The sequence below is a fragment of the Labrus mixtus genome, chromosome 7 (genome assembly GCF_963584025.1).
Source record: "Labrus mixtus chromosome 7, fLabMix1.1, whole genome shotgun sequence".
Taxonomy (NCBI): domain Eukaryota; kingdom Metazoa; phylum Chordata; class Actinopteri; order Labriformes; family Labridae; genus Labrus; species Labrus mixtus.
In genome coordinates this window covers 23787727-23809261 of record NC_083618.1, presented here as the reverse complement: position 1 = coordinate 23809261, position 21535 = coordinate 23787727, and the positions used below count along the sequence as shown (strand labels likewise).

The following is a 21535-nucleotide window of genomic DNA, read 5'->3' as shown; positions in this document are numbered from 1 at the left end:
AAACGTGCACACACTCAATTACTACAGCTGCAGGTGCCTCTCGATCAGCACATTGAACACGTGCGCCACAGACGCAGGCGCGCGCACTTCCAGTGATCCAGAAAACTCCAAACACATGAAGCAGAAAGTGCACAGATCCAAAGTGTCTGCAGAAACAAAACTGCTCTCATTTCAGCACAGCGAGAAACCGCACATCTGCGTACAAACACACTCTCTCACTCACACGCACGTGCAATAAGCGTAAAAAAAAAAAAAAACAACACGCGCACATTCATTTGTTTTGCTTTCCTACCTTCCTCGTGCATCCTCTGCAGACAGAAAGTGAGGTTCCTGCGCCAGCCCGGCATGGTGATGAAGGAGAGGAGGAAGTGGAGGAGAGGTCTGGGGGGTGATGATGATGATGAGGAGGATGATGATGATGATGATGATGAGGGGGGATGAAGAGGAGTGATGATGATGATCAGGGTAGTAGATCCTGTCCGGTGGAGGTGGTGACACAGAGGCGACAGCAACTACGGAAAATAAAACGATCCCCCTTTTTCTTCTTTTTAATTCTCTGTATGGTCCTCTTCTTCACTCTTCCTCCTCGGTGGTTCTCCCCCGTAGTGTGTGTGTGTGTGTGTGTGTTTATATGCGCGTGTCGGTTAACAGCGAGAAGCGGCTGCTCTCTAACGACCCCGCTGACGGTCCGTGTGACAGTCGGTCCCGCTGCGGCACCAATGGTCTCTCTCTCACTCTCTCTCTGTTTCTCTCACAGAGTCCAGTCACCCCTCTCTCTCTCTCTCTCTCTCTCTCTCTCTCTTCCTCCTGTCTCTCTCTCTCTCTCTCTCTCTCTCTCTTCCTCCTGTCTCTCTGCATTTGCTCCTCTGTGTCACTCCCGCTCTCTCTCCATCTCTCTCCCCTGCTGCCTCTGCTAACTCTCTCTCTCTCTCTCTCTCTCTCTCTCCTTGTCCCTCACTATTTCGTCCTCTTTGTGTCCACTCATCCTCCCCCTCGGAGTTCATTTCCAGTTCAGTCTTTTTAAATGTGCTTATCGAAACAAAACATTTTGATTTCCACGTTAATTCAGCTCCACATGTGGGTTCACATGGAGGCTGAATAACATTATGAATGCAGTAAGCCAGTAAGTACCTGCACACAATGTAGGCTTATGACAACACCTTTACAGCTTTCTAGGAACTCTTCCTGTGCTGTCAGCTTCATTCAAACTTTCAAGACGGTCTCTTTCTTTCTGTCAGATTATGGTGGAATGACCAGAGATTTCCAGGATCCACCGTCTGAGCTGATGACACACAACACAAGGGATACCACATGGGACGGTGCAGCTGGAAAAAGAGAAAAAGAAGATTGTTAATGTTAGCATGACCGATGAAGAACTGTAATATCTGTGCTGCAGTTCAAGTAGAACATTGAAGGAACCTGTCCTCTACTGAAGGGAGAACAGGATGTTAAATTGCATCAAACTGCTCATCTGCAACAGGTGTGTTCAGCTGCTCGCGAGTAGACCTCTGCTCAGGTAGAAAGGGAGGCAGAGCTACATGTTGAAAAAAAGCCCTAAAAAGGAACTAATTAAATACAAGACATCTCATTTAACGTCAATGGGCCCAGGTCCCTTTTACACAGCTCACAGGGACACTTGTCATACTTTTTCCTGGTGCAATAATTCGACATGTCTGCCAAAGACAGTGTATTCAGATGGACGGAGAAGCAGCTGCCTGGGAGTGAAGCCAAAAAAGATTAAAGGGGACATATTGTGAAAAATCCACTTTGATGTTGTTTTCTGAACATATATTTGGGTAACCTGAGTGCCTACTGACCCACAAAATGAAAAATAAACCCATCCAGTCCTTTGTTTGTAGTCTGCATAAGTCTTACAACACAGAGAAAAATGTTTCAAATGTGCTCTCCTTGTGATGTCCCCTTCCCTCCCCTGGTATCTCCACCCATGGACTTCACCCCCAGCCTAGAGCTAAGCTTTTGCACAGGTCGGCCATTTTTATTCTCGCTAGCGAAGGAGTGACGTCTACCGGGAAAACTCAGGGAGGGCTCATTGCATTTAAAGAGACACACACACCAAAACGGAGCGTTCTGAGAGAGCTGGTTTATTCAGGGTCATAAACCTCCTCTGGTGCTTGATTCATGTTATATTTTGACCAAAGCACAGCACAGATGTTTCATTTAGACCACAGGGGACTGTTTGAAAAGGTGGAAAAGGGGGATAATATGTCCTCTTTAAGGGGGATTTCAACGTTAGGGACTCAGGCCTGGATCCGAGTATGCTTGACCCCAAAGTCTGGTTCATTGGAGCAGAGTGAACACGAACGTACGCTATATTTTAAAACGTTCTCCACAGAGAACAACAACGTGCAATCCAGAAATACGAGCAATAAAAACGAGCAAATAAAGAGCGGTAAACCGGGAGACCTGCGTGTTTAACAAACATACAGTGAATGATGAGTTCAGATCCTCAGGAGGAGGATTACAGTTCACACAGCACTAAATGTTCTTATCTGTTCCCGTGTGTTGAAGTGATGGACTGCTGACCTTGTGTTGGGCGCTTTCAAGGACACTGCGCTCTTTCACTTTTTTCTTTCCTTTGCTTCTTCATGAGCTCTTCCCTAACACATGTTTTTTATACCATACTTCCTGTTGGAATATTCACTAAAGCATGTCTCCATCATTAAAGGGATATAAGACGTGGGAATATCCTCTGGTTATACAAAAGTGCCTGAAACTTGCAGTCCTTCTAATGGCCAGCAGGGGGAGATTCCAACAGTTGCATCAATAGACTGTAATAAAGAAAATAAGCCTTTCGTTCAGCAGGTTTTCTAGTATTGATACATGAAGCCAGTAGGGCTCAACAGTGCAAACATGATTGACACAACATGGGATCGTATTTATTTGTAAATTTTGGGTGACAAAAATGAACTCAGTGTGAAAAAGTTATTCATACGTTTGCATAATTTAGCGCGTGGTGCGAGTGCGTTGTAGCCAAGCAGCAACCTCTGGTCTTGACAAATGAAGCAGACACTTCTGCAGTCAACCTCCAGTTGAAAAATCCTGCAGTTCCTTGAGTGTCCACTAGAGGCTGGCTGCAGAAGCACAGGAAGTCACATACACATGACTGGCAAACGACATGTGCTATCCATACTTAGGCGTGTAGCTGACATGATTGACAGGTGGGCGCGGTGTAACGGTTTGTCAAGAGGCTTAAAACCCGCCTCAGCTCCAGCTCTCAGCCTGTCGTTAGGTTGACTGAAAGCTAGACTGAGACAGCATTTCCAGCATGGTGGCAGCTGCTGATGAGCCTCCAGCACCCCCTGCAGGAACAGACGGGGGACGTCACTCAGGCTTCAAACATTCATATTTACAGTCTGTGGTTGTAGCCCATCTCTTCGTCTAGGTTTGAATTTATTTATTTAATAGGGACAATGCAATTTAACATAATTTCAATACAAAGCATGAAACTGATGTGCTGCATAAAGAGTATATAGCTATTGCTAATTTCCAACTCGTGTCCCCAGTTGGGCCTTTGTGTAAACAAACAGATTAAACTGTACAACATTCAGTGACATAAAACCCCATAACATGATATGAGGATACATTAAAATACATGTACAACAATACAAATGCTATAAACCAGTTTAAAATAAAGTTTGAAGATACTATTTAAAAGTGGGTACAGCTCTGGCTTGCTTTGAGTTGTTTCTATGTTGATCACTAGTTTGGTTGCGATAAAATTTCCAATATGGCGACTGCAATCTTGGGCTTTAAAACTCTTCTTCAGAAACCAATGGGTGACGTCACTGAGCCTACGTCCATGTTTTATACATTCCATGCTTCTTAGTGGATTTATTCTCCTAGTCTACCCTTTCATAATATGTTTATGGACTCAAGCTCTCAATTTAAGTCTCCTTTAAATCATCAAAATGTTCATTTTATAAATGATCAAGGTGCACTATCATATATTGTACATTTTGCATTTTTCATATTTCAGTAAAAAGAAAAAGTATGTGATTTGACTGCAGTGTGTGTGTGTGTGTGTGTGTGTGTGTGTGTGTGTGTGTGTGTGTGTGTGTGTGTGTGTGTGTGTGTGTGTGTGTGTGTGTGTGTGGCGCTCCCCTCTCTGATCACCTCCTCCGTGCAGATCATCCACACACACACACACCATCCATCACACTCTTCTGCTGCACTATTCCACCGCGGCTCTTCACCTCACCTTCACCTTGCGCCCACGCTGATGGAGCGGTGATGATGTCAATCCTGCACAAGTGTCACCAAGACAAACTCGCCGTGCTGTCTGTTAAAACATAATTACACTGATTAAACTCTGTCGGACAGATTGCACTGTGAGGACATGAACGTCGCTTCGTTCCTCTTGCAGTGATCGAGTCATGCAACAGGTTTGCAATTTTCTCCATGAAAAGACATATTTCTAAACTAACCTTAAAGAGCAATCAACTTTGGATCTCTTATGACGTATTTCTATAAGGGCTGTCAGCATCAGCGAGTAAATCACGATTAATTAAAGTCTGAAATTAAAGCATCACATTTTTTAAATGTGATTGATGTCATGCTCTCTTCTTGATGAACTGAAGGGAAGGAACACAGAGACTAAAGGCCTTTGCACACCGAGGCAGATGCATTTATTTTTCTACTGATTGCCGTATGGGACTTGATCACTCTGCAGTTGATTTTGTGTTACTTTAACTCCTTGAAAGACAAAAACAACGGGGTCCGTCCACATATAAACAAGACAACAGCGAGGAAGATTTTACTTGTCGATAAAAGAGAGTTTCACCTGTGGATAAGGAGCTGCAGAATTCCCTCGATCGCTCCCAGGTGTATTTCAGGATGATTGACACAACATGGGAACGTTTTTCTTTTTTACTGTGCATCGATTTCGGACGACAAAATCGGACTGTGTGCACTGGCCTTTACCCGTTAATTATGTGATGTCTGACATATCAGAAAGACGAGTTTCTGAGGTTGGCAAATGCCCGTAAACATCTTACCAAGTTGGAACAACAACTCATAAACTCAGGAAAGAGTAAGTCGCCCAAATTGGTCACATGGAGGGATAAAGATGTTTTGTTATTAATTCACTTGTGAAACATCCAATTTTTTTAAAAGCATCCACGCTGTTTGTTGTTACAACTTTCCAACTTTCTAAACTCATGCTGCATTCAGGTGCTCCTCGGATGATCCCAGTTTCCGAGTTGGGATGTCATTCTTCCCACTCAGTGTGTTTATGTGACTTCAGTTCGGAAAGTCTGAATGTTGTAACGATAGCAACAAACAGTGTGGATGCTACAAAGAAGAAGATGTGTGAATGTCTCTGTTACGAGGTTTATTTGAGTAAAAAGTTTACGTGCAATCCATGAATTAATTAGTATCTTAATATTAACAAAACATATTTTGCCTCCCATGTGATGACAAATATGATGTCAACTCGGCAAGTCGGGCAAAAACTACAAAATAAAACAGGAAACTCAAAAAAAAACTAAATTTGGGAATTTTAGAGGAAGAGTGCACACTTGGGGAATGAGAAACACGAGGATACCGACATAATAACGGCTTTGAACAAATCCTGACATCAAGCAGGAAGCACTTTTTTTTGATGTATACCTGGGAACATTGAAAATCAACACTTCCTGACTGGTTAAAATCTGACTGCTGAGGGAGTTTGTTGCATGATGCTTGTGATCCTGATTCACAGAAGATGTTCGTGTTATCAAATAAAAAAATCTAATATCCCACCTTGAGCGTCATGTTCCCATTGAATGCAACACGATGAGCGCTGTAAACAAATCTGATTTACCTTCATCAGGGGATGAAACAGGCTATCGGTCTCTTGTCCTGTTTACAGTTTCGGTGCCATGCTGACTTCCTACTCACCTTTGACCTTACAACACACCTGACTGAAATCACCAAACAGTCACCTCTCTGAACTGGCACACACCGCCATCTAGTGGTCAAAGGGGAATCTTCAACAAATATTTATACATAACTGTTCATCCATATATTAGAGGGCGAACAATGAACACATTATGAATGGTACCTGAAAGCCCTTCTCTTTACAACATCAGAGTTTGGTAAACTGTGATTTGACATTTTTCCATATTTCCAAACTAGCAATCTGATTGGCTGTACAGAGGAGACAAGCATGCTGGATTTGAGTTTCCTCACTCAGCAGCTTCTGTCACTTTTCAAGTCAACAACCCAAAATTTAAATCACACACCTGTTTTACGGAGTCAGCATTTGTTTTTGGACAAAATAAAGATGGAGTCAGCAGCTTTCTCCTTCAAAATAAAATCCAGACTTCTCCTAAAGTAGAGCTGCTCCATCGTCCCTTCTGGGCCTCCATACATGTGTGGTGGTGACTGTGTCTGCAGAGACCCTGACCTCTGACTGGATTTTACTGTTCTGCTTTGTTCTGGTTGACTCGGGGCGTTTCTCTGCGGAGCTGGTGTGTTTCCTTCAGCCAATGACAGCGCAGCAGGTGTGTAACTTTTGTATTCTACGATCTCTCTCACAAGAAGCAAAGTTGTCCCAAACACTATTGCCACCCCTCCCCAATTCCCCCCGCTGACCTGCACTCACACTGCTCCGGGACTAACCGGGCCTGAGCATGGTTCCTCTTGTTCTTGAGCACGGATCAGAGCTCTCACACTATTCAAAGGAACTGGACTTTAGGGGTGAAGCGTGCTTAGGCACGGTACAGATTGCCTTGTGTGAGTGTTCCCTTAATCAGGACAGTGTGTCCATCCCTTCAGGAACTGTAGCTCCACTTTCACACTCATCTCCTGCTTGTTCCCTGACTCAGTCTCAGAGTGACATCACAGCTCAGAGGGACGAACGGCCTCTCCTTCATTCAGTGATTAAACACAGTGTTCAAACTGAACGGCCCAGAGGTGCAGCAGGAGCACATTGAAATCCACATTTGCCCATCAGTGGTGTTCAGCTGTGGGATAGCTCATAGATCACAGATGAGACCTCATCCACCAACCCGGAATTAAACGTGCATTCTTCCTCATGGCCAGCAGGGGGAGACTCCACTGGTTGCAAAATAAGTCCTTCATAAGAAAGAAGCCCAAAAACCAATGGATGAATTGTGATCAAATTTGATAAATATAATTTCCCCCATCAAAAGAATAAATTTTAATAGCTTGGAAAACTTTTCCAAAACTTTGGCAAATACCTGCAGAGCTCATGACACTCCCATCCAGCTTCATACACAAATCCACAACAGAATTGTGATATGTTCAATAATGACATGGAGCATGGAAAACGATTGGACCTGCCTAATGTAGGCATGAGATGATTGTAGTCATGACCTTCCAACTTCCATAGATATCTGTCATATACTTTTTATTAGTTATTTCATGTATTCTTATTTATAAGTAAATGTGCTTTCACCAGCTTTAAAATGACAATTAAACCAACTCACTAGAATAATACAGAGGAGGACGATCAAGGCTGAGATCCATCCTGTAATAAAAACACAAACCATCCAGTTTTATTAACTACAGTATAGGAAGAGTTACCTGCACATTTTTGGTCCCTGCATAAAAGGGACATTTTGACTGTGCCACACACACCCACAAAAACCAGTGCAACACACACACACCCACCTCACACAAACCAATGCGTCACACACTGACACTCTGTATTCAGACTGGGCAGAGTCCGCCCTCTAGTGGTTCTTTGTTGGAGGTGCAGTGCAGTTTGTCCCTCTGAAATGTTCTCTTACTCAAGTCAACGATCCATGGAGTACCTGCATGAAAAACTGCTGACTTTGTCAAATTAACACACACACACACACACACACACACACGCGCGCACACACACACACACACACACACACGCACACACACACACACACTTCTCTTCACTGCAGCGTTCACTCTTATCTCTTAATGTTTTAAATTAACACATTTAATGTAATCCTGTTTCTGCACAAGGATAAGATGTTACACAACTTTATAACACGCACACACAGACACACACACACACAAGTACACACCACTCTGCTCTGTACCGAGACAAGCAGAAAACAACATGTCAGATAACGGGACATGTTCTGCTTTCACAGTGACAGGACCTGCTGACAAAATGACACAAAACACAGCAGAGGTGTTTTTGATGAAAAATATGTTCTTGATGTAAACTGTGCAGGTCAGCAGAAGCTGTGAAGTTTAAACTGCTCCAGCAAGAAATGCAGCGTCGACATAAAACGCACAAAGAAGTAATGGCATATATTTTTTAAGTACTTCTTTTTCCCCCCTTATGAAACATGCCATGCTGCAAAAATAAGCAGATAAATAAAAAGCTGAGAATTGTTTGTACTCACAGCAGCTGCAGCACGCTGATAAGCTGGAAAGCAACAATATGAACGCTGAAGAGTTTACTTCTCTCTCAGAAATAAAGTCTGTGATTTCATATTTTGTGACTGAATAACTTTTTTTTTAAATCCACGACCCTGCACACAAGTTGTCGAACAACAACTTTGTCAAACTTTAACGTCATTTAAAGAAGTTTGTTTAAAGGCTTAATATGCGATTTTTCACACTTAAATGTAATAGAAATCAAGTATGTCCTCTGAAAATAACTCTGTGAGTAATGACTGTCTGCAATGGGTTTGACACATGAGTCCCACTGTCTGTGATGCTTTCCGAGTCCTATCTTCACTTTGTTTACATCGCCAGGATGGCCGGCCGGCTCATCCCCTCGCGTATAAAAGTTGTTTAATTGAGGGACTAGAGAAAAGAAGAATAACATACTGTACTCACTGCTTAACTGTGTTTCTAGATCACGCTCATTTCGGGTAAATTTACATGCAGTGTGAAGATACGAGCATAATAAAGGTCGCTAGCATTAACATGCTAACACAACAATGCAGCGCGAGTTGTTTTGGTTTCATGTTGGTGCTCAAGGGCGACATCTGCTGGATCAAAAAATCGCATATAAAGCCTTCAAGCTTGTATAAATGAACCAAAAGGGTCATCCATACACACATCAGTTATTCCCTGGCCGTGCCCCGGTGGAATCAGGCTAACTTAGGCCTCGTCCACACGTAGGCGGGTATTTTTAAAATCCTAGCTTCTTCTCTGTGTTTTGACCTCTCTTACACAAACATCGTTTCAGGTCTCTGTAAACTCTCCTTTAGTAAAACTCCTTCCACGGTGAAGATGTTCAGAAACTCTGTTTAAGGTGTTTCTGTGTAGACGGGAAAACAGAGTTTGGCTGTGCGCCGGTCACTTTAGTTTTCATGAGATTAGTGCGACGGCAGACGTCACCAAACTAGCGCTGATGCTAATGTTGCTAACTGGACTTTTTACACGCTCACACACACACAGTTACTCTCCCACTATGTGGACGAGCAGAGACGCCTGATTGGACGACTTTATAAAGTGAAAAGGTCATAGCGTCTCTATCGTGTCCGCAGAGCGCCTGTTTACTACAGTATGTAACTTTGACAGGTAACCGTGCTCAGGCCTGCAGCAGCACAATCAACAAGTGTGAGCGCAGCGTGCTTAAACACGGGACAGGACAACTTAGCCTAGTGTGAGCGCGCCCTCAATCCATCTTACACTAAAATTGCCTCTTTCCTCGTCATTCTTTAAGTTAGCTTTATAAGTCTGGAACCTTCCAAACATGTCTCAACTAGCATGTACCTTCTGTGATGTTGCTATTTAGCTACAGCCTATAGTCGTCACGGTAACAGTTTGATCTATATTCACATACTCAACATGCTAGCAGTTTTGCTAACTCAGACTCTTGTAATTTTACTGCAACTTTTGCACTAAACATGTGACGTCACTGAGACTTTGTCCGTGTTTACAGTCTACGGTCTGAGCCCCAGTAACCCCGCAGAAGAAGCTTATGTGGGTTGTTGGAATCCTTTCATCACGACCCAGAGCTTATGACTCGATGCTTCAGACTCCTGTAATCCTTCACTTGTGGTTGTAACTTTCTTCTCCAAAACCCCTCGCAGTCAAATGTGAAGGAGCGGCGCTGGAGGTTGACCACAGTTGGGGGGGGGGGGTCATTTTACATCTTCAGGGATATGATTCTGCAGTTGACCTTCAAGGCCACCTTACAGGAGAGTGCCCGGTGGCCTTGACCAATGCAGAGTTGGGCCTTGGATCTCTGATTTTGAGAGACGCCGAGATCGAGAAGCAACACCTGACATGGCATGTGTCAGGTGCCGCTTTTCGATCTCGTTGCTTCTACTGATTTTTGATTTTAGTATTACATTTATCGGGGATGTGAGATTGTTTCTTTTTTTGGAAGAAAAAACATTTTTTCTAGTAATTTTCCACAGCCATTAAGGACACTTTTACTTTTTTTAATGGAGCAAAAACACTCTCCCTTTAGATTGCAGAGCTGGAATATTCTACCTGAGCTGAAACGAACCAATCAGCGTGGAGAGTCTCATCATCTTTCTCGTGCATGTCTAATTCACAGGAGCGAATAGGAGGGGGCGTTTCTAGATGACGTGTTACTCTATGGATGGGAGTTCCCCACGTGACTGACTTGATACTCCTGTTGGCCGGCGCGGAGGTGAAGACAGAGATCAGAGGAGGACAGCAGGAGAGGAGGATCACGATCTGACCGCAGCATCATCACGCAGGAAGCAGCATCTGCGCCCGGATCCTGATCCTTTTTCTCTTAAATTCAATCCGCTTTTTTTTTTGTTTTAACGAGCGTTGGTATTTTTATATTATCATCTCTAACAACCTGCAGACCCAGCCTGCAGCGGACGTCTTCAGCGGCTCTGAGTACAAACCTGTGCGGGGTTTTGGATGTGTCCACCGGCTGCAGCCGTGTTCGCGGTGCTGACCGCCTGCGTGGCATGCGCTGCGGGGAGAGGCCAGCAGCTCAACTACCGACCTATCATCGGTAAGAACCGGCGGGATGAACGGCTGTTTGTGCGTGTGTGTGTCCGTGGAGAAACATTAAGACAGCTCTTATGCAATTTTCATGAAAGGAGAATGTTCGAGAACAGGTGTATGCGCGTGTGTGTGTGCGCGCGCAAGTCCCTGCGGTTTCGCAATGCAAAGCACGTGCTTTAATAATACTAAAATGTATTGTATTTCACAAATGTTTTCAGTGACGTTTTACGGTCCGCTCCTTGTTTATACTTCCGTGTGTTTTGCAGAAAGTGAAATACAAATGTTCATTTTTGTATTGGTGATAAGGTGAACAAAATGAAACAAGAATATATAGACATGACATAGACATGACAACTAAAGCGAGAACAAATAAACAAAGAACAAAAAAATAAAAATAAATAAAACGGACAAAATAGATACAAAATAGCAAAACATAAGCAAAGATACAGAGCAACAATACAGACAAAATACATTTAAACGAGATGAACTATGACACATGTTGTGTTGAGTCAACCTGCTGCAGTCACACTGAGGTCAGAACTTACAGGCAGTTTTTAAAAACTCATGATCTGTGGTGGGATAACTTAAGAGTTGAGTGCACCCTTTGAGTCTTACCTCATACAGGTGTTTGCTGTGTTTCTTTTCTTTCTCGGCGTATTTCTTGATGAAATTGGACCTGATGTGCAGAATGAAAGCATCAGTTTCCTGATATATGATCCTCACACATTATGAAACCTGTATTAGTGAATAATAGAATATGAAGTTTGCACCGTTTGCTGGCACAGTTTGTCCTGTGAATTGTGATGTAACGTTCCAGACCTTTCTATGAAAAACCGAAACATGCACGCTTCATCGGAGACGCATGTCTGAGGAGAGGACGCGTCAGGACCTGTCGGGGATTAAACCTCTTTTGTCATGAGGGAGACTGTGTGGATCTTTACAGCCCCCCCCCCCCCCCCCCCCCCTCTCTCTTTGTACTTTCTTAATCTCATCTGTGATGTGTGCTTTTTGCCCCCCAGGTGTGTTGGCTCAAGAAAACCTTCCAGGAGACCAGTCTGCTCCCGCCCCCTCGTACATCGCCGCCTCCTATGTGAAATACCTGGAGGGAGCGGGGGCCCGGGTCGTACCCATCAGGTACACTCAAGCTGTTTTCACACACGCACTCCTGAAAAGTTCTAGGATGACTCACCCTGATCTGGCTGTTCACAACCTCACAGGTGTGAAAGCAGTTCCTTAGAATTAGAATCATTCTGAGGTTACAAAACTTGTAGTTTTCCTTTACGTTATCTCCTGAACGCTAAGCGTTAACATAAGCTTTGTGTAATCATGTGCCTGAGTTACTTCTTATCAGTGTGTGCAGTTCACTGTGCTCTTCATGATAATAACTTCAGTGATGTAAGACTACATCATGTGGTGCAAACTCAGATGAGTAAGCACACTCTTGTTTTTGTTTTCACATTGGTGATGGGCGTTTCCATGAAGAACAAATTAACAAAAGAATCCTTAATCCTCACTTCATGATCATTCAAACTGTGACCTATATCTGACTGACAGCTGTTTCAGGCGCGGTGCAGGTTTGCTAAATCTTTATTGACTCTTTTAGGATTTCATCTTGGTGAAGTTGTCTTTGTTGCATTTGTTGAAATATTCCTCCGAGAAATAAAAAAAAAAATCAGCAAACTGTTGTTTAGTTTGTGTGGGTGATTGGATGTCTCAGTGCATGGGAATGTTTTCATCATTTTCTGCATGTATCACACATGAGCAGATTCTTTGATCATCAAACTCCACTGAGTTAAACCTCATCTAGACTTCTACGTCTGTGAACACAGTGGATTAGCGTAGCTCTGTAGCCCGCTGGCACCTCGCACAAGGAAATGACACCGACTCCCAGCCCTGTGATTGGTCAGTTATCCAGATTTTACAGAGTGTGCAGAGTGAAGGGAGTTTCTCCAGCTGATCTCTGAACAGTTTCTTTCTTTCTGAGAGAGTAGATCTGGTCCTGAACCAGGAAGTGTTAAAAAGTCTATTCCCCTCTCTGCCTCCTCACACTCACCGTGCTCAGTGTGTTTTAATGTAGGCAGGGTCAATGCTAATAAGTCACTGGATGTGCAGGGCAGCTGTGGCTCAATTGGTAGAGTCATTGCCTCTCAACCACTAGGTCAAGGGTTCAATCCCCAGCTGAGCAACATGTCCAATGTGTCTTTGGGCAAGACACTCAACCCTGCATTGCTTCGGTGGTGTATGAAAGGGTCACTGTTGTCCTTAATCTCTGATGTACATCACTTTGGATGAAAGTGTCTGCTATTAAAATTTAACATTGTTGACCTCAGGTTTTGTTTAACCAAATTGTTTGTTCTCTGGGTGTGACAGCCGCTCGTCTACATCTCTATTCAGCGCTCCAATGGTTTTTAACCTCGGTGTGATTCACAGCATTCCCGCTCTCAAGGCCGCCTGGTGTTTCTGAAACGAGCAGTTAAAAAACGGGAGTACTGAGATGATGTAAAAGTCATATCTTTAAACAGCATCTTGATATTTGCCTGACTGTTTTTAAAATGACTGTTTGATGATTCATACTGAAGATCTCACACCCTGTCCACCTCTCAGCTGATTCAGTCACAACCAGCAGGTCACAGACCAGCAGACCTGCTGGCCACACAAGGTGCTAGGTAAAAGTTTCCTCCTGAACAGCCTGTTGAAGTTGACCATCGACTTCCAGTCTCTTACCCATGTCTGTGTTTGCTTGTCAACCACAGGTCACTGGGTTCATTTTATTTGATGTTACCTTTTTGAGAAAGCTGTGACTCTGAAACTATTTGGGAAGTGCTGACACCTCTTCGGTAACAGATAGCTAGCTGACGCCCATCTGTTTCACTCATGGTGCTGGACATGACCCTTTCAAAAGTGGGCGGGGCTTGTGGATTCAGTTTTTTTTTTAAACATTTTGTTTTCCAACTCTTGTTGTTGTGTGTTTGACTCATCTTTGTCCCTTTGTGCTCTTTTTTTTTATTTTTATTTTTTTTATGAACCAGAATAAACCGCACAGAAGAAGAATACACCAAAATATTCTACTCCATAAACGGGTGAGTTCATCAGCACGCCATGTGAACGGATTTGTGATAGGAGAGAAAAATCAACCTCCCCAAAACATGTTTGTGAAGTGTCTTGTTCTAAATCCACTCTGATTCTGTATTTGATCATGCCTATAAACCCCTCTATTTCAGCCCTGCTCAGAACAGGCTGCTTCTGTGTCTGTACCTTTAAATATGTAAATGAGCTGTGTCTGACCACGCCCCCTCTCTGGAAGGGCTTGGGTGTACTCTGGCTTTCTCGCTCCATGTCCTATTGTTTACGATGAGAAGGCAGACTCAGAGGGTAGAACAAACACCTAGCTGTGGGAGTGTCACCCACCTGGGGGTTGTGATGTCATGAAGGGAAAATCTCCAAACGGCCTGTTTGAGCACACATTTTCTGAAAAGTGGAGCAGGCAGAAGACGAAGAGGATGGACTTTTCTCATCATTGGGGGGTTTACAGACAGACTAGAGACACATGTTAGTGTTGGAGGATTTTGAATAAGATGTGACCTTTAAAACTTGAATATTTGTGAGCAAGAAACAACAAGAAAGAGTCTAACTCAAAATGCTGAATAAGATGCTAACTTGTGTTTCCTTTTCAAGTACACAACAAAGTTGGTCTGCACAAATCATGCTACGTACCATGTTGGATAAACATAAACATTCTGATGAACACTAAAAATATTATCTCTGACTCACAGTTTGTAATTATTTGGAAGGGATACCTAACTACTGACTTCTGTGACAGCGTGCTCATTATCCTCGGCCCGTTGGTTTCTCCTCAGGTTGCTGCTGCCGGGAGGAGATGTAGACATTCAGACGTCACAGTTCAGTCGAGCGGCCCGGATCTTTTATAACCTCGCTCTGAAGGTAAGACATTTGACTGCAGGATGACACAGAGGGGGGGTCATTGGGTTATGTGTTTACCTCTCTGTCATCTTCTCTAAAGGCTAACGATGCCGGGGACTTCTTCCCGATCTGGGGCACGTGTCAGGGCTTCCAGCAGCTCAGCGTCCTCACAGCCAACAAAAACCTGCTCACGCTCACCGATACCAAGTCTGTGGCTCTGCCCCTCACTTTCACTGCAGGTGAGTTCGTCTGACTCATCCTCAGCGTATCAATGTTTTCACACAACACTCTGTAACGACGTGGCTACAAAGAAAAAATATCCAACCTAAGCAAAAGTGTTAAGATGCTGCAGTATGAACACAGGTGAACATATGGCAGCATAACAAACCGCTTTAGTTTCAAGGTTTGAAACAGCCTTCAGGTCAGGAACAACACACAGGTCCCTATGGACATACAATAGTCGGTCATTGCTTCGCCTTGTGGGTCATAATCCTGAAATGTCAGGTTTTCTTTTAACACTCAGAGTGGAATTCCTGTTATAGAAATCCTGCTGGAAAATTCAACAAAGAGCTTTGATTCCTGTCAAAGTGAGGGACTAAAGGGTGATCCCATACCGTACTCATACCCCCATCACTCATGGTGTCACAAAAAGGGACAACTAGTGATGGCGAAATGAGGCTTTGTGAAGCAATGAGGCTTTCCAGCCAATTGTATCGCAAATAGATTCATTATGCGAGGCCTCATTTAACACAGTGTACACTAGTGACACCTACTGGTCAAAACAATTTAGAGCAGCCAAATGATTATTGATCACATCACATGCCATTGCATTACTGACATGTTATAGCAAATTGTACTACTTCAACCAATAATGGTTCACGTGATATTACTTTATAACATACCTCGGGTTCGGTTCCTGATACCAGCAGATAAATGTTTTGTTTTAACGTTTACCTTATTGGGAGATGATAACTCAAAATGCTCCCAAACAGGAGACATTCTCCTCTTTCTCGCGGGCTCCATTTCTCGAAAAAAATAGAACCAAAACTCCAACTCTCAACAACCAACTAACGCAAACTCACGAGGAGACATGACAAGTGGGTTTCGCTTCCTTTTATCCACAACCCGAAACACAAACAAATCAATGACGTAGTTCTCCTCGAAGTGAGGCCTCGTTTGTCATCGATGACGCGCTTCTCTGAAAATGACACGAGCCTCGATACGGGGCCTCGGCTAGAAATGCCCCTCCTACTCGACACACACTTCAAAGCCTCGGTGTCAAAACGTAACATCACTAGGGACAACCTCTTGTGTAAAAAAAAAAAAAGTGGAAGTGCAAAAAATAAACTGCAGTTTCTTGAGGGTCCACTAGAGGATACTTCTGTCTCTTCTTGCTCCTCCACTATTTTGTCCTCTTCCCCTTCTTGCTCCTCCACCTCTTTCCCCTCTAACTCTAACTTTGTCTTCGAGGTTGTGCACACCAAGAAGCAATCCTGACCCCTATATGTGCACACTCTGACTTATATGTGACCAGATTGGTTACAGGTGATCACTTATTAAGTATGGGCTTTTTCAGTGGCTGTGTTATTGTAAGACAGAGGCAGCACAACCCCTGCAGGTGTTTTTGTTAATTTTTTGATCTAAGCACATACTTTCTGTGTTTCAATTTACACATGTGGGTGGGACTCCCTTTAATAGGAGTCCTGCTTGAAAATATTTAAAGAGCAATTATTCCTGATTTTGTATTGGCTTTAACTGCGACTCCTACACGGCTCACACCTCCCTCGATCGTGGTGTCGGATGGAACAATTGGGCGGATCCCAATCTTCAAACTCACCCTGATTGGTTCCTCTTCAGTCAGTGTAGGTAGAAAAAAATCACAACAATCAACATCTATTGAGCCAAATAACACAGTAGGAGGAGTGTAGAGTTGTAGGGTGAGGAGACCGGATGTGACAACATCAGAGAGCCGCTAGACAACATCTGTGCTGTGCTTTGGTCAAAATATAACATGAATCAAGCACCAGATGAGGTTTGTAACCCTGTATAAACCAGCTCTCTCAGAACGCTCCGTTTTGGTGTGTGTGTCTCTTTAAATGTAATGAACACCCCCCTGAGTTTTCCCCCATAGACATCACTCCTTTGCTAGTGAGAATAAAAATGGCGGACCTGCGCTCAAGTTTTGCTCTAGGCTGGGGGTCGAGTCCATGGGTGGAGATACCATGGGAGGGGATTTATTTTTTAACAGAATCCCACTGTGACATCACAAGGAGAGCACATCTGGAACGGAGCATTTCTGTCTGCGTTAAGGCCGAGCAGCTCCTCCTCTCCTTCACTTTGTGTCCTCACATCTCTCTATACAGCTCTGGTGGAAGGGAATAAGAATCAAGGAACATACGGAAGAAGTTGTGCACACAAAAAAGCGAGCCTGACTCCTATATGTGCCCGCTGGGAGGTGTAGGTGGTCAGTGTCAGTGTTGCTCGATTTGCATCAAGAACTGAGACATCCCTCACTCCCGCAAACATTCATTTTAATGTCATCCTCCAATTAAATAAAGCCAATATATTTTAACATTTTTGGGTGGGACTCTCTTTACTAGGAGTCCTGCTTGAAAATGTTAAAAGAGTGTAAGTTCCTGTTATTCCATCAGGTCTAACTGTGACTCCTACATGACTCACACCTCCCTCGGTCGTGGTGTCATATAGAACAAAATGGGTGGATTCCAATTATCAATCTTGCCCTGATTGGTTCCTCTTAAGTCAAACCTAGGCAGAAAAAAAGCCTCCTCCCCTGTAGTACATCATAGTTTTGGATTAACATGCATGAGTTTAACACCTGTTCCTCGGCTTCACATTGTGACAGATACAGTTGTAACATGGCCACATATAAAAGTGCTTTCACACCTGCAGAAAACTCCTGAAAAATGATCTAGTAGCTTTGAAAACACATGACCATGCATCCCTCTTTTATTTGATGATGAAGACGCTGGAAGTATAACGCTCGTCTGAACCTTCAACCTTTCTGCCATCTGTCCTCCAGCGGCCAACTCCAGCCGTCTGTTCCAGAGTTTCCCCAAAGATCTGATGCAGTCTCTGTCCGAGGAAAACATCACGGCCAACTTCCACAGCTGGAGTCTGTCAGTGCAGGTATTTAATGCTCCACCTGTAAATCATTTTCAAGGCTGAAACATTAATATGAAATATTTTTATCTGTTGAACCGACAGAACTACACCCGGAACTACAAGCTGAAGAAGTTCTACAGGGTTCTGTCCACAAACAACGACGGGGTGAGAGAGTTCATCTCCACCATGGAAGGTAACTTTCATCACTGATGACATCACCGTCTGAGCGTGAGTCAATTGTTATTGCTCACTTTAAAATGCCGCAAGGGTCAGGGCAAAAAGAGACTACTGCATGCTTCCAACTGTCCACCAGATGGCGCATTGATGACCCAGTGTTTGTGACATTCAAAATGTGCAGAGGTTTCTGTGTCCTGACTGAGATTTTCTGGTCTTCCTCAGCCAAACACTTCCCGTTTTACGCCGTGCAGTGGCACCCGGAGAAGAGCCCCTTCGAGTGGATCGATAAGCCGGGGATGGTTCACACCACGTCTGCTGTCAGGGCCAGCTTCTACACCGCCAGCTTCTTCGTCTCTGAAGGTAACGTTACCCACATTCTGATGACTTATCACATGTTTTAGGATGGCCACTTTTCAACAGAGAGACCACAGGCAGGCTGCTGGTTGTCTGTCTCTGTATGTCAGCGCTGTGATTGGCTGGTGAACAGTCCAGAGTGTAACCATGCCTCTCGTCCACTGACAGCTGGGATAGGCTCAAACCCCCACGACCCCAAACAGGAAAAGTGGTATAGATAGTGGGTTAAATTGTGGCTCTTCAGCTTTTAGTCTTAACACACATCTACTTAAAATATATTAAGTTTTAAAGGTCACATATTATATAAAACACTCTTCCCCATGTTTCTCTAACTCGAATATGTGTCTCTAGTCCGTCTACAAATCCCCCAATGATGAGAAAAGTCCATCCTCGCCGTCTTTTGCCTGCTTCCACTTTTCAGAAAATGTGTGCTCAAACAGGCCGTTTGGAGATTTTCCCTTCATGACATCACAAAGGGCAGTTGCCCCTCCCCCAGGTGGGTGACACTCCCACAGCTAGGTGTTTGTTCTGCCCTCTGAGTCTGCCTTCTCACCGTAAACAATAGGACATGGAGCGAGAAAGCCCGAGTCACCCAAGCCCTTCCAGAGAGGGGGAGTGGTCAGACACAGCTCATTTACATATTTAAAGGTACAGACACAGAAACAGTCTGTTCTGAGCAGGGCTGAAATAGAGGGGTTTATAGACATGATCAAATACAGGATCAGAGTGGATTTAGAACAAGAAACTTCACACACATGTTTTGAGGAGCCCTGAGACTTATTTACACTGGTTGAAGAGGAGGATATGTGACCTTTAAACGGAAAAAGGAAATGTGCAAATGTGTTTTTCAATTGCGGCTTCATTTCTGACATTGATTTCTTTCTCTCCCCCAGCGATGAAGAGTCAGCACCAATTCTCCAATCTTGTGGAGGAAGAGCGAGCTCTGATCTACAACTTCTCCCCCGTCTTCAGAGGGATCCACGCCGTGTTCGTGCAGAACTATTACTTCGATTGACGAACATGTCGCGATGAAATACGGATATTCAAAACAAATTAATAGAAATAAATCCAGACAGAATGAATTCATGACCATGCATATAGATTATATTTACATTCAGATCATAAGTGCAGAGGATTGTTTCACACAGTCAACACCGATTGTTCGAGCAGCTGCTCACTGAAGGTCGAACTAGTGTTGTAGTCCTCGAGATCGGTCTTGGTCTCCAGACCACTTCCTGAAGGTCTCGTCTCGGAGTCTAAAGCATTTTTACTCGGTCTTGTCTCGGTCTCAGACTGGGTGGACTCTGGATTTAAAATCAAGACCACCACTGATCGGCTATTTCTCCTGGTCATCACTGAGATTAGAAGGAAAACTCTCTTTCTAAAAGAACAAATAACTTCAATTTATTTGAAGTTTAGTTTTTGTCCCCCGGTTACGTCTGCCACCTTCCCAGTGTTACGGTCTAAGTGAGAGACACGCCCCCTCAACACAAGATGAGGATTTTTCATTGATAGTTAGGGGTCTTGTCTCGGTCTCGCCCTGCCTTGGGCTTGACCCGCCCTCGATCCCTAAATGTCTTGGTCTTGACTCGGCCTCGATCCCTGAATGCCTCTGTCTTGGTCTTGTCTCAGTCTCGCCCTGCCTTGGTCTTGTTCTTGGTCTTGGTTTTTAAAAAGCCTTTGTCTTGGTCTTGCCTCGGTCTCAGCAGGGGTCTTGGTCTTGACTCGGCCCCGATCCCTAAATGCCTCGGTCTTGGTCTTGGTCTTGACTTGGTCTCTGTTTTTAAAAAGCCTTGGTCTTGGTCTTGCCTCGGTCTCGGCAGGGGCTTGGTCTTGGTCTTGACTCACCCTCAATCCCTACATTTCTCTGTCTTGGTCTTGCCTCGGTCTCGACAGGGGCCTTGGTCTTGGTCTTGCATCGGTCTCGACAGGGGCCTTGGTCTTGGTCTTGCCTCGGTCTCGACAGGGGCCTTGGTCTTGGTCTTGACTCGGCCTTGATCCCTAAATGCCTTGGTCTTGCCTCGATCTCGGAGCACTCTGGTCTCGGGTATGTCTTGGTGTCGGGGTAATGTGGTCTTGACTACAACACTAGGTCAGCGTTCTGAGTGTGAAATAATAATCGTGTCTTCATGTCATTCAGTGTTCTAGACTCTGACCAATGGAAATGTAACAAGATTATATTTTTCACAGATTTTAATGTCATAACGCGTTGAGCTTGGTTAGCGTTTTGAAAGCTGTCTCATGATTGTATTTCTGAGTCTCTGTCAGCAATTAAACATTTTTTATTCCTCAAACTGAGAATCCTCAATCTTCAATGTTATTTCTGACTCTTTAAATCAAAGTCACCACTCAGTTCTTCTTCTCTGGTGCTGCTGTGCTCTGTTGACAGGAAGTGATTTCAATGCTGCTATTTCACCAGTAGATGGAGACATTTATGAGGACAGGACTTGTGTTAATAACTACTCATACAGGGAAACAAAAAATAACATATATACAGTTTCATCTCTACTTTATAATTATTACTAAAATGAATATGATTATTTGTCTTATTTTTTTTTCTCTTATTTCCTTTTGGTTTTTTTGTGCGTGTTACTTTCCTCTCCACTCGTTTGAGACCCTCCCCTTCCTGTCCTCATGCTGGCTGTTCTGGGCTACAACAAATCCAAAAAAGGGGTCCCTAGCTCAAAGGTCATGATACAGGCCAAACATCACAGGGACGTAAACATTGCGCCTTGAAGACCGCAGACCCTCCTCTCGCCGGCCGCGATCAAGATGCATGAAACCTGATTTAATGAGTCGCAATGTGCCACACATGGCTAATTTACATAACGTTATTTTCCCGTGAAAACACTGGAAAGATTCGAAGTCTGGCTAGCAAGCCAGCCTTTCTGTTAAACATCCTGTCTGATCATATTTACCGTTTGGTAGCCATAGGTAAAGTTGTTGAGAGAAATGTGTGCTAGCTTGAAGATAACTTCATACAGCTTTCTGGTTCATTATTATCTCAGGCAACATTAAAGTGACAGCAAGTGTGACAGTGTCAACACATGTAATAAGGTAG

At 43.9% G+C, this 21535-nt stretch overlaps 1 protein-coding gene and 1 non-coding gene across 2 annotated transcripts; one reads left to right on the top strand and one right to left on the bottom strand.

The window, feature by feature from the left end:
* Positions 1-10530: 10530 nt before the first annotated feature.
* zgc:171566 lies at positions 10531-20768 on the top strand. Its single transcript, XM_061041338.1, has 9 exons — positions 10531-10906; positions 11919-12033; positions 13929-13979; positions 14757-14841; positions 14921-15059; positions 17861-17967; positions 18046-18136; positions 18343-18480; positions 19368-20768. The coding sequence occupies exons 1-9, from the start codon at positions 10810-10812 to the stop codon at positions 19487-19489; spliced, it is 945 nt and encodes a 314-aa protein (XP_060897321.1). The 5' UTR covers positions 10531-10809; the 3' UTR covers positions 19490-20768.
* On the bottom strand, positions 16500-16556 carry LOC132978272 (U7 small nuclear RNA). The gene has a single exon (XR_009673887.1). It is a non-coding gene; the product is annotated as a U7 small nuclear RNA (small nuclear RNA).
* Positions 20769-21535: the final 767 nt, after the last annotated feature.